Source organism: Dama dama, chromosome 5 (assembly GCF_033118175.1).
Source record: "Dama dama isolate Ldn47 chromosome 5, ASM3311817v1, whole genome shotgun sequence".
Taxonomy (NCBI): Eukaryota; Metazoa; Chordata; class Mammalia; order Artiodactyla; family Cervidae; genus Dama; species Dama dama.
In genome coordinates this window covers 86,171,754-86,183,956 of record NC_083685.1, presented here as the reverse complement: position 1 = coordinate 86,183,956, position 12,203 = coordinate 86,171,754, and the positions used below count along the sequence as shown (strand labels likewise).

General features: G+C 44.5%; 1 protein-coding gene across 1 annotated transcript; it reads left to right on the top strand.

Moving 5' to 3' along the window:
* Positions 1–9,738: 9,738 nt before the first annotated feature.
* On the top strand, positions 9,739–11,625 carry LOC133056923 (C-C motif chemokine 2). The gene is made up of 3 exons (XM_061142810.1): positions 9,739–9,896; positions 10,626–10,743; positions 11,096–11,625. The coding sequence occupies exons 1-3, from the start codon at positions 9,821–9,823 to the stop codon at positions 11,199–11,201; spliced, it is 300 nt and encodes a 99-aa protein (XP_060998793.1). The 5' UTR covers positions 9,739–9,820; the 3' UTR covers positions 11,202–11,625.
* The last annotated feature ends 578 nt before the right edge of the window (positions 11,626–12,203 follow it).

Genomic DNA, 12,203 nt, shown 5'->3' with positions numbered 1-12,203 from the left:
ATTCCAGGCTCCTACGGGTCCCCGCTCCTTCTAGTCCCTCCCAGGGGGGTGATCAGGCCCCCTCTTCCACCCTACTGGGTGGGTTCCTCCTCACCTGAGCGCTCAGTTCCCCTGCAGCCGTCCACTACTTGCTGACATGAAAGGTCCGGGCGTTGAAAAGCAGAATCCTTCCAGAGGGGCGAGGAGCCTTCCCCCCTCTAGGAGATTCAAGCTACAAAGCCTCGGGGTGGCCTCAAACGAGACCTGTCTCCTCAAAGTGAGGAGTTTCCTGGCCAACGCACCAAATGTTGTAGCCATGCTTTCTGGGAAACAAACTCACTCAGAAGGACAATGCAGATAGTGGAGTGCAGTTTATTACACCAGCGGGCCAAGGCAGAGTCTCCTCTTAGCCAAGGACCCCAACCAGCATTTGTGAAAATCTTTTATACCCCATGTGTACGTGTCCAAACCCACCAGCCCAAATCCCTTGAGGCTTACAAAGGAAGGGTAAATACAATCACAATAACCCCATCATTCACGTGTTATGTGTTCAAACAGTTAATAATCAATAAGCCTGTGGTTACATTCCGATAGATACTGTCCGGAGGCAGGGGTGATTAGTATCTGTTTTCTCTTAGGCAATGAGTAACCTGGATGTGATCTTCAAGATTCTCCTGCCCAGAGGGAGTCTTATCCTTTCATTGTCATTCCCACAGGCGCTAAGCACAGAGTTCAGAGTCCATTGGAGAGGCGGCCTAGCACAATTAGCACGGACAGGCCTGAGATGGAGTCCAGGCCCTATGAATTCCTTCTTCATTCCAACAACACAAGAGAAGACTCTACTCATGGACATCACCAGATGATCAATACTGAAATCAGATTGATTATATTCTTTGCAGCCAAAGATGGAGAAGCTCTACAGAGTCAGCAAAAACAACACCGGAAGCTGACTGTGGCTCTGATCATGAGCTCCTTATTGCCAAAGTCAGACTGAAATAGAAGAAAGTGGAGAAAACCACTAGACCATTCAGGTATGACCTAAATCAAATCCCTTATGACTATACAGTGGAAGTGAGAAATAGATTTAAGGGACTAGATCTGGCAGACAGAGTGCCTGATGAACTATGGACAGAGGTTCGTGACATTGTACAGGAGACAGGAATCAAGACCATCCCCAAGAAAAAGAAATTCAAAAAAGCAAAATGGCTGAGGAGGCCATACAAATAGCTGTGAAAACAAGGGAAGTGAAAGCCAAAGGAGAAAAGGAAAGATATACCCATTTGAAAGCAGAGTTCCAAAGAATACCAAGGAGAGATAAGAAAACCTTCCTCAGTGATCAATGCAAAGAAATAGAGGAAAACAACAGAATGGGAAAGACTAGTGATCTCTTCAAGAAAATTAAAGATACCAAGGGAACATTTCAGGCAAAGATGGGCTCAGTAAAGGACAGAAATGGTATGGACCGAACAGAAGCAGAAGATATTAAGAAGAGGTGGCAAGGATACACAGAAGAATTGTACAAAAAAGATCTTCATGACCCAGATAATCATGATGGTGTGATCACTCACCTAGAGCCAGACATCCTGGAATGTGAAGTCAAGTGGGCCTTAGGAAGGATCACTGAGACAAAGCTAGTGGAGGTGATGGAATTGCAGTTGAGTTATTTCAAATCCTGGAAGATGATGATGTGAAAGTGCTGCACTCAATATGACAGCAAATTTGGAAAACTCAGCAGTGGTTCCAGGACTGGAAAAGGTCAGTTTTCATTCCAATCCCAAAGAAAGGCAATGCCAAAGAATGTTCAAACTACTGCACAATTGCACTCATCTTACACGCTAGTAAAGTGATGCTCAAAATTCTCCAAGCCAGGCTTCCGTAATACATGAACTGTGAACTTCCAGATATTCAAACTGGTTTTAGAAAAGACAGAGGAACAAGAGATCAAATTGCCAACATCCATTGGATCATCAAAAAAGCAAAGGAGTTGCAGAAAAACATCTCTTTCTGCTTTATTGCCTATAGCAAAGCCTTTGACTGTGTGGATCACAATAAACTGTGGAAAATTCTGAAAGAGATGGGAATAATAGACCACCTGACCTGCCTCTTGAGAAGCCTGTATGCAGGTCAGGAAGCAACAGTTAGAACTGGACATGGAACAACAGACTGGTTCCAAATAGGAAAAGGAGTACATCAAGGCTGTATATTGTCACCCTGCTTATTTAATTTATATAGAGTACATCATGAGAAACGCTGGGTTGGACAAAGCACAAGCTGGAATCAAGATTACCGGGAGAAATATCAATAACCTCAGATATGCAGATGACACCACCCTTATGGCAGAAAGTGAAGAACTAAAGAGCCTCTTGATGAAAGCAAAAGAGGAGAGTGAAAAAGTTGGCTTAAAGTTCAACATTCAGAAAACTAAGAACATGACATCCAGTTCCATCACTTCATGGCAGATAGATGGGGAAACAGTGGAAACAATGGCTGACTTTATTTTTCTGGGCTCCAAAATCACTGCAGATGGTGACTGCAGCCATGAAATTAAAAGATGCTTACTCCTTGAAAGGAAAGTTATGACCAACCTAGATAGCATATTAAAAAGCAGAGACATTACTTTGTCTACAAAGGTCCGTCTAGCCAAGGCTATGGTTTTTCCAGTTGTCATGTATGGATGTGAGAGTTGGACTATAAAGAAAGCTGAGCACCGAAGAATTGATGCTTTTGAACTGTGGTGTTGGAGAAGACTCTTGAGAGTCCCTTGGACTGCAAGGAGATCCAACCAGTCCATCCTAAAGGAGATCAGTCCTGAGTTTTCAATGAAGGACTGATGCTGAAGCTGAAACTCCAATGCTTTGGCCACCTGATGCGAAGAGCTGACTCATTTGAAAAGACCCTGATGCTGGGAAAGATTTAAGGCAGGAGGAGAAGGGGATGACAGAGGATGAGATGGCTGGATGGCATAAGCAACTCAATGGACTTGGGTTTGGGTAGACTCCTGGAGTTGTTGATGGACAGGGAGGCCTGGTGTGCTGTGGTCGTGGAGTCACAAAGAGTTGGACACAACTGAGTGACTGAACTGAACTGAACTGAGGGCTGGCCCTGAAGGCAGTGTAAGGGACAAACCCCCAACCACCCTCAGGTCTTGCCTGAGATCCCACTCCCTCCCCCAGCCACCCTGGGTTGGGCCACTGCAGGAGGATTTTCCCCTTTTTTTCCCATAGGTCATCTCCTCCTGACCCCCTCCCAAATATCCTTGGTTCTTTCATGCATATAAACCTGGGGCAGTTCTGCCAAGCACATAGGAAATGTCTGGATGCTGAACCTTGGGGTGAACACTGCTTTGGTTTATTTTCATACCCAGCCCACCATACCATGGATGCTCAGTCATCTCTTCTGGAAAGCAGGTTGCATATTGGGTTCACTTTTCCCATCCTCCACCCCAGCCCACTACCTGGTGCTCTGCATAGAATAGATGCTAACTGTTTGCATGTCCTAACAAGGAACCAGTACGGCATCTGAGAGGGGGTGCTACGCTGAGAGCCCAGATGTGGACAAATCCCCACAAACTCTGCCATTCATTTACCATGTCCCTTTGGGCCTGTCACAGCCACTTTCTTGGCCTCAGTTTCTCCATTTGTGAAATGGGAAGATGATCTGTAAGGTTCTGTTTTTATCTGACATTCTGTAAAAGAATAAAGAATGGGGACTTCCATGGTAGTCCTGCAGCTAAGACTCTGTGCTCACAATGCAGGGGGCCTGGGGTTCAATCTTTGGTCATGGAACTAGATCCCACATGCTGCAACTAAGACCTGGCACAGCCAAATAAATAAATATTTCAACAAAGAGTAAAGAATGAATTTCTCATCCTTGAAAGGCAAGGGATCTCAGAGTTGGGGTCCCAGTAAAATAAGCACTGATCTCCCTAAAGCTCAGAGCTAATGTGGAGCAGCTAAAGAAGCCTGGGGAGGGGTCTAGAGAGTATGTAAGGGGCACAAAGCTTCCTGTGCATCTCACTCAAAGGCCTGAGCTGGAGGAGCGTTGCAAGCAGAGGGAAGTGTGCCCCTGCTAGGGGCAGAGGGGAAAGCAAGCAAACTGGAGAAGAGACCAAGGCAAGGGTTAGATGCTGGCTTCAGATATTTCTAGAAAGCTCACTCTTTATTCCTCTTTTCTTTACCCCTGACCCTGAGTGGGAGTCTGAGCTGATGATCAAGGTCCACACGGAGGATCCCTGGTGGGAGGTGGGGGTGTCAGCCCACTGGGAGGAAGGAAGGAAGGATTATTCATCGTGAGGAACTTTTCCATTCCTCATCTGTACATTGTTGAGGAGGGGGTCCCAGGGGGACTGGGGATTCTGGAGAACAGCAAAACCTTGACTCCGCCTCCTCTCCACACACACCCCTCCCCGGCCTTTCCCTTGCACGCCCTCAAGCAGGGGGCCAAGCCAGACCTTGCACTAGGATGTTCCCAGCACAGCCCCACGTGAGATGTCTCTGGATGGCTTCAAGCCCAGCATCTGGCATGCAGGGTCTGGCCAAGTTTCTTCTCCAAGGAATCTGGGAACTTCCAAAGCTATCTCAGAGTGGAAATTTTCACTCATTTCTCCCACACAGTGACTGGCCCTTCAGCTGGGAAGAACAGCTATTCTTGACAGAGCAGAAGTGAGAGGGAGATGGCTACCACCTTCCAGAAGACTTTCTCTTCTGATTCATAATTTCACCTTTGATCCTGCTTATCACCTGACACTTGCAGTGACCCAGTCACTTTCCAAAAATGGTGATGCCTTCCTGAAGCAGTGACAGGTTTAAATACTCAGAAATCTGTCTGAAAACTCAGGGGAAAAAAAAAAACAGAAAACTTCTCTGAGTGACCATGGGCAAACAGAGGCCAGCTTGACCTGTTTCTGCCTGTAGCAAGAATCTGATCTCCTTACACAAAATGAGATTTACTACAGAATGTCTACAAGGCCTTTGGTTAGGGGACAAGGCATGATAATAGCCTGGCAGAATCAGGAGAAAGCAATCTCAAGATCTCAACACCTCTATTTATTTATTGAGCTATCATAGTCCAATTCAGCTTTTAAAAAAACTCTTTATTTTATATTGGAGTAGAGCCTTGGTTTCTGAGGCAAACCATTCAACATCACAGTAATCCAAGTCTATGCCCCAACTGTTAATGCCAAAGAAGCTGAAGCTGACTGGTTTTATGAAGACCTACAAGACCTTCTAGTGTGTGTAAGTGTTAGTCACTCACTCATGTCTGACTCTTTGCAACCCCATGGACTATAGCCCGCCAGGCTACTCTGTCCATGGAATTCTCCAGGCAAGAATACTGGAGTGGGTTTCCATTCTCTTCTCCAGGGGTCTTCCAGACCCAGGGATCAAACCCAGGTCTCCTGCACTGCCGGCAGATTCTTTACTGTCTGAGCTACTAGGGAAGACCGACCTTTTAGAACAAACACCAGGAAAAAGATGTCCTTTTCATAACAGGGGATTAGAGTGAAAAACTAGGAAGTCAAGAGATACTTGGAGTAACAGGCAAGTTTGGCCTTGGGGTACAAAATAAAGCAGGGCAAAGGCTAAGAGACTTTTGTCAAGAGAACACATTGATCATAGCAAACATCCTTTTCCAACCACACAAGAAATGACTCTACACATGGACAGCAACAGAAGGTCAATACCAAAATCAAACTGATTATATTCTTTACAGCCAAAGACGGAGAAGATCTATAGTCAGAAACACAAGACCTGGAGCTGACCATGGCTTACATCATAAGCTCTTTATTGCAAAATTCAGGCTTAAATGAAAGAAAGTAGGTTAAGTCACTAGACCATATGGGTATGATCTGAATCAAATACCTTATGTTTATACAGTGTAGGTGAAGAATAGATTCAGGGAATTAGATCTGTAGACAGAGTGCCTGAAGAACTATGGACAGAAGTTCGTAACACTGTAGAGGAGGGGATAACCAAAACCATCACCAAGGAAAACAAAAGCAAGAAAGCAAAGTGGTTGTCCAAGGTGGCTTAACAAATAGTTGAGCAAAGAAGAGAAGTGAAAGACAAGAGAGAAAGAGACACCTAATTGAATGCAGGGTTACAGAGAACAGCAAGGAGAGATAAGAAGGCCTTTTAAAAAGAACAACGTAAAGAAACATAGGAAAACAATACAATGGGAAAGACTAGAGATCTCTTCAAGAAAATTGCAGATATCAAGGGAATATTTCATGCCAGGATGGGCACAATAAAGGACAAAAATGGTATGGACCGAACAGAAGCAGACATTAGGAAGAGGTGACAAGAAAACACTATACAAAAAGGTCTTAGTGACCAGGATAACCACAGTGGTACTGTCACTCACCTAGAGCCAAACATCCTGGAGTGTGAAGTCAAGTGGGCCTAAGGAAGCATTACTATGAGCAAAGCTAGTGGAGGTGATGGAATTCCAGCTGAGCTATTTCAAATCCTAAAAGATGATGCTGTGAAAGTGCTGCACTCAATATGTCAGCAAATTTAGAAAACTCAGCAGTGGCCACAGGACTGGAAAAGGTCAGTTTTCTTTCCAATCCCAAAGAAGTACAGTGCCAAAGAATGTTCAATGTACCACACAATTTTGCTCATTAAACATGCTAGTAAATTTATGCTCAAAATTCTTCAAGCTAGGCTTCAGCAGTATGTGAACTGAGAACTTTCAGATTTGCAAGCTGGATTTAGAAAAGGCAGAGGAACCAGAGATCAAATTGCCAACATCCATTGGATCATAGACACAGCAAGGAGTTCCAGAAAAGCATCTACTTCTGCTTCATTGACTACACTAAAGTCTTTGGCTGTGGATCACAACAAACTGTGGAAAATTCTCAAAGAGATAGGAATACCACCTCACCTGTCTCCTGAGAAAACTGTCTACAGGTCAAGAAGCAATAGTTAGAACTGGACATGGAACAACAGACAGATTCCAAATTGGAAAAGGGGTATGTTAAGGTTGTATATTGTCACCCTGCTTATTTAACTTATATGCAGAGTACATCATGCAGAATGCTGGGCTGGATGAAGGACAAGTTGGACTCAAGATTTCTAGGAGAAATATCAACAAGCTCAGATACACTAATGATATCACTCTTATGGCAGAAAGTGAAGAGGAACTAAAGAACCTCTTGATGAGGCTGAAAAAGAAGAGTGAAAAAGCTGGCTTGAAGCTCAACATTAAAAAATGAAGATCCTGGCATCCAGTCCCATCACTTCATGGCAAATAGAAGGGGAAAATATGAAAGCAGTGACAGGTTTCATTTTCTTAGGCTCCAAAATCACTGAGGATGGTGACTACATCCATGAAATTAGAAGACACTTGTTCCTTGGAAGGAACGTTTTGATGAACCTAGACAGTATATTAAAATCAGAGAGGCCATTCCAGATTCTTGGGTATAATTCCAAAAGGCAGGACAAAGAGAACAGATTAACTTGTGCACTTCTTTGCTTCCACTCTTCTTGGAGCCCTATTTGCCTTCTGTCTGACTCTTTCCAACTCCCTCCCACGGCGCCCCCAACTTAGGTTGAAATCTCTGTTTGGCTCAGTGCTCTGCCAATGACTCAGTCCATTCTTACTGAACGAATCAAGAGTTTTCAGGAATGGAGACTATGCGTAACTTCAAGCATGTATTCCCAGACCATCTCTTAGATTCTCTAGGAAATCAATATCCATCCTGACACATTAAGCCTTGTGCCAGGAAGTATCTGGTATCCAAGTGTCCTGGATGAGAATCTCAGTCCCACCTGCTACTACCTGTGAGATCCTAGACAAAGCTAGTTAACTTCCATTTCAACATAAAGCAAGTTGGGTTGTTTGGAGGACCAATGAGACAATGTCGCCAGTCACCCCAGCACAGGGTCTGGCTCCTGGGAAACACTCAGTGATGTCAGCTACTCCTCTTTGCATTACTGACCATTAACTAGGGACCAGACACAGTCATTTGTTCAATAGAACCCACTTCTTATTAGAAATACAGTGATCCACTGCTATATTTATTAAATGGATAACCAACAAGTACCTTCTGAATAGCACAGGGGACTCTGCTCATTGTTATGGGGCAACCTGGATGGGAGGGGAGTTTGGGGGAGAATGGATACATGTGTCTGTATGACTGAGTCTCCTTGCTGTCCACCTGAATCTATCACAACGTTGTTAATCAGCTATACTCCAATATAAAACAAAAAGTTTAAAAAACAAACAAACAGAAACAAATGCAGTGATTGGCAGACAGTTCTTTCCAAAAGTTCCATATGTTTCAAAGACATTGTCTTAAAGACTCTTCAAGAAAGAAGGATCATCAGGGCCTTCCATGCCCACTGGGCAAAGCCAAGCAAACTCAGAATCACAAGGCAATGGAATCAGGGGAGTTGAGGCCTGAATCCGAGGCTTGGCTCAGCCACCAGCATGCCTCAAGGAATTCCGTCATATTTGTGAAAGAAAAGAGTTCAATGAAATAAACACTAAGGTCTTTCAGGTGCTATGATGGATTCTGGGGTTTCTGAGGAAGTCTAAGGTGGAGTTGCAGCATGAAGGCAGTCGTTCTAATTCCAGGAAGACTGTTCTTTGGCTCACGCCTTCTCCTTGGGAATCCTAAAGAAGCTGGGATAACAGTTGCCATAGCCGAGGACACGCCTCTTACTTTGTCTTGTCTGCCTGCCATGCTAACCACAGGTTCCAGATTCCTGTAATAACTTAACTGCAAGGAATGTCCTCAACTCCCTTTCAGATGTCTGCTGATTTGGCAGATATTGAGGCCAGAGGGCATCCAGATATATGATCAGGCAGCCAGCTAGAGAATGTGCCCCTTCATCTCAAAGTATGTCCTAGCCGTGACAGCAGAGACACTGGGTTTTGTTTGGGGGAACTTGAACAGGTTCCTTAACTCCTCTGTACTTGGGTTTTCTGACTATAAAATGGAAATGAACAATACCTATGGATGGGGTTGGAGTACTGAATATTCCCAGTGCAGAGTTAAGTACTGCATGAGTATTACATCTGCATGATCTAGATGGCTTCTTCCACATCTTAAATCTGATGATTCTATTAATAGAATTCAGTTTTATAGTTTAAAAAAACCCTATAGTTCTACTAAGCTTCACTTGTACCACCATCCTACATTTTAAAGAGCAAAAGGATTTCATACGCTATTGGGGGTGCCTTCAAGACTTTAGGACTCCTCCTTGGCTTGAAGGTCCCTGGACTGTTGTTTGAGGGTGGACCAGTCATTTGCTCAATAGAACCCATTTCTTATTATGCACGTAAGTGATTCACTGCTATATTTATTAAATGGATAACCGACAAGGACCTTCTGAATAGCACAGGGAACTCTGCTAAATGTTATGTGGCGGCCTGGCTGGGAGGGGAGTTTGGCGGAGAATGCTTTCTTTCAGCATCCTTGTGACTTCTATCTCCCTGGCTTCCTTTCTTTTCTGCAGAGTTTTCACTTCAGAAAAGGGGAATCTTAAGAATAAACCATTTGGTTTACGTCTGCGGTCTCAGGATATAGCTGCACCCTGCCCCTCCCCCTTTCTTTTGCTCTCAGCTGCAAATGGAAAATTGCCCAGTCCTGACCCACCGCTTGCCTCTCCTACTTCCTGGAAATGTCCTGGCTGCTTCACTTGCTCAGCACATTTAAGATTCCACTTCGTCATTCATTGAGGAGGATGCCGCCAGGGGCCAGCCTCACTCTCTCATGGACTCCACCCTCTCGGTTGTTCAATAAAAGGCAGGCAGAGCCACTGGAGGAGCAGAGAGGCTGAGACCAATCCAGAGACCAACAGCTCCCACGCTGAAGCTTGAATCCTCTCGCTGCAACATGAAGGTCTCCGCTGCCCTCCTGTGCCTGCTGCTCACAGTAGCTGCCTTCAGCACCGAGGTGCTCGCTCAGCCAGGTGAGCCCCCTTCTTCCCTCTGAAGCCCATCGCCCCCTCTCTGGGTCACGATGGGCCAGCAGAGCAGAAGGGTACCTGCAAGATCAGGAAAGGCCGAGAGGCATAGGAGTGAGCTTGATCACACAACTTCTCTTGGACGGTGCCTGGATGAGAATTCCAGCTGTGGACCTCAAATCCAGCTCCTTCCAGGATTCCGGCTCTGGAAACCTGAGCCCAGCGGAGTTACTGCCCTGGCTCCTTCCAGCAGCATGTGGGGACTGGGATACAAGGAGAGGGGGTCTCTGGCAGGGTATATCCAGATACTACAGAGGCCAGAGGGGAAGATCTGAAATCTGGACTCCAGAGACTCAGTTTTGCAGAGAGAGTGGGTATCAGGGAAACTCACAACCAAGCATCCATTTCTTCTTACCTAAAGGGGACCCTTAGCTCACTTTGATAACTTGGATTATTTGCTCCTACTAATAGAATTTACCAAAATTATCTAGTTTTAACAAAGCTCCCTTCCTTCAGTTCATTGTCAGTGCTATATGCCCATTTTAGGGCTTAGGAAACTGAGTCCATCTGATACTGTAGCTTTGAAGCACAAGCTGAAATATTATGATTTAAAGGGTTCTCCCTGCACCCCTGATGCCATCTTGCCTTCTCTTTACTCCTCTTTTCTGCTCTGATTGAGATCGGAAAGAACCTAGTCCATTCTAAAATGCTTTTTCTTTGTGGTCCTATTTCCAGATGCAATTAACTCCCAAGTCACCTGCTGCTATACATACACCAATAAGAAGATCCCCACACAGAGGCTGACGAGCTACAGAAGAGCCACCAGCAGCAAGTGTCCCAAAGAAGCTGTGATGTAAGTTGAGGACACCAGTCCTCCGGGTGTCCAGTTCTTCCTCAGGGTGCAAGGGGCAAGGCTCACACAAACGTGACGTCAGAGAGTTACATCATCTAATCCAATATCCAAAAGTGCCCCCCAACATCAAGCTCCCTCTGGGTGCTCATTCAGGCCATCCCAGTCTCTTTAGCCTGAAGTCAGGATGGTTTCAACTGGGACATCTATTATGATTAACTTACCATGGGCTCCCACCTTCCACCTGCTTTCCTCCTTGAGTTCCCATGGCAGCTTTGGGGCAAATGGGCTACATTTGTAGGCTGAGATTTCAATGGAACTCCATCTAACCTTACCCTCTCTCCTTCCTCTGCAGTTTCAAGACCATCCTGGGCAAGGAGATATGTGCAGACCCCAAGCAGAAATGGGTCCAGGACTCCATAAACCATCTCAACAAGAAAAACCAAACTCCGAAGCTTTGAGCACTCACTCCACAACCCAAGAATCTGAAGACAATTTGTGTTCTTCTGGCTTTCCCTAACTGCCCTCTGATATTACCTTATTATAATTTTAAAGAGTATGAACTTTATTGATATGAAACATGATGCCTTAAGTAATGTTAATCTTATTTAAGTTATTGGTGCTTTAAGTTTATCTTCCATGACTACTAGTGTTTTTTTGTTTTTGTTTTCTTTTTGGTTGTTTGTTTGTTTTTATGGAGATTTGGGCAAATTGCTTTTCTCTGTGAATCTCAATTCTACCCCTGGGATGGTGGAAGAGTCCTCACAAGAATGATTAATGCAAGAACTTTTGGTTTTACATTCTATGTCATTGCTAAAACTGCTATTGTGGAAATATATATTATGTAACTATTGAAAAAATACATATATATATTTTTGTACAAAACCTGACTGTTGGCCTTTTCTTGAAGGAAACTTAAAAACTGAGTATAATCTTGGTTGATGGGGGAGGAGCAGGGTTTCAAAGTGTGAGGCTCATGTTTGGGAAGAATAAGAATGTGAACTGGCTGTGGTCTGTTTCACCAGGTGAGCTCATGTGAGTTCCTACAGAAGAATTTTTAAGGCAGGATGCAATCAGGCATTTCATCACTGTCATGCCAACATCATCTGCCCCAATCCCAGTGACCTTTGTCCCCTGTGTAGCAGCAGCCAGCTCACCACCATTGTTGTCTTCACAGCCCTCACCCTCTCTCAAAATCTATTGCAACTTTCCCCTAACTCAGTTACTTTCCCTTAATTTCTCCCCCTCCAATTAATCCTCCAACTTGGAGTGATACACACACTGGAGACATTGGGAAATGACCATTGCTAAGATTAATTAAGACGATATGACTCAGATTTTGCCATCCAATGCAGGGGTTGCAAGTTCAATCCTTAGTTGGGGAGCTAATACCCCACACACCTCAAGGCAAAAAAAAAAATAAATAAATAAAAAACCAGAAGCAATGTTGTACCAAATTCAAT

Excerpts from the sequence above, each read along its gene's own strand:
- LOC133056923 (XM_061142810.1), top strand. The coding sequence starts at position 9,821 with ATGAAGGTCTCCGCTGCCCTCCTGTGCCTGCTGCTCACAGTAGCTGCC. Across the intron at positions 9,897-10,625 it reads CGAGGTGCTCGCTCAGCCAG|ATGCAATTAACTCCCAAGTC; the intron begins GTGAGCCCCCTT and ends TCCTATTTCCAG. Across the intron at positions 10,744-11,095 it reads TGTCCCAAAGAAGCTGTGAT|TTTCAAGACCATCCTGGGCA; the intron begins GTAAGTTGAGGA and ends CTTCCTCTGCAG.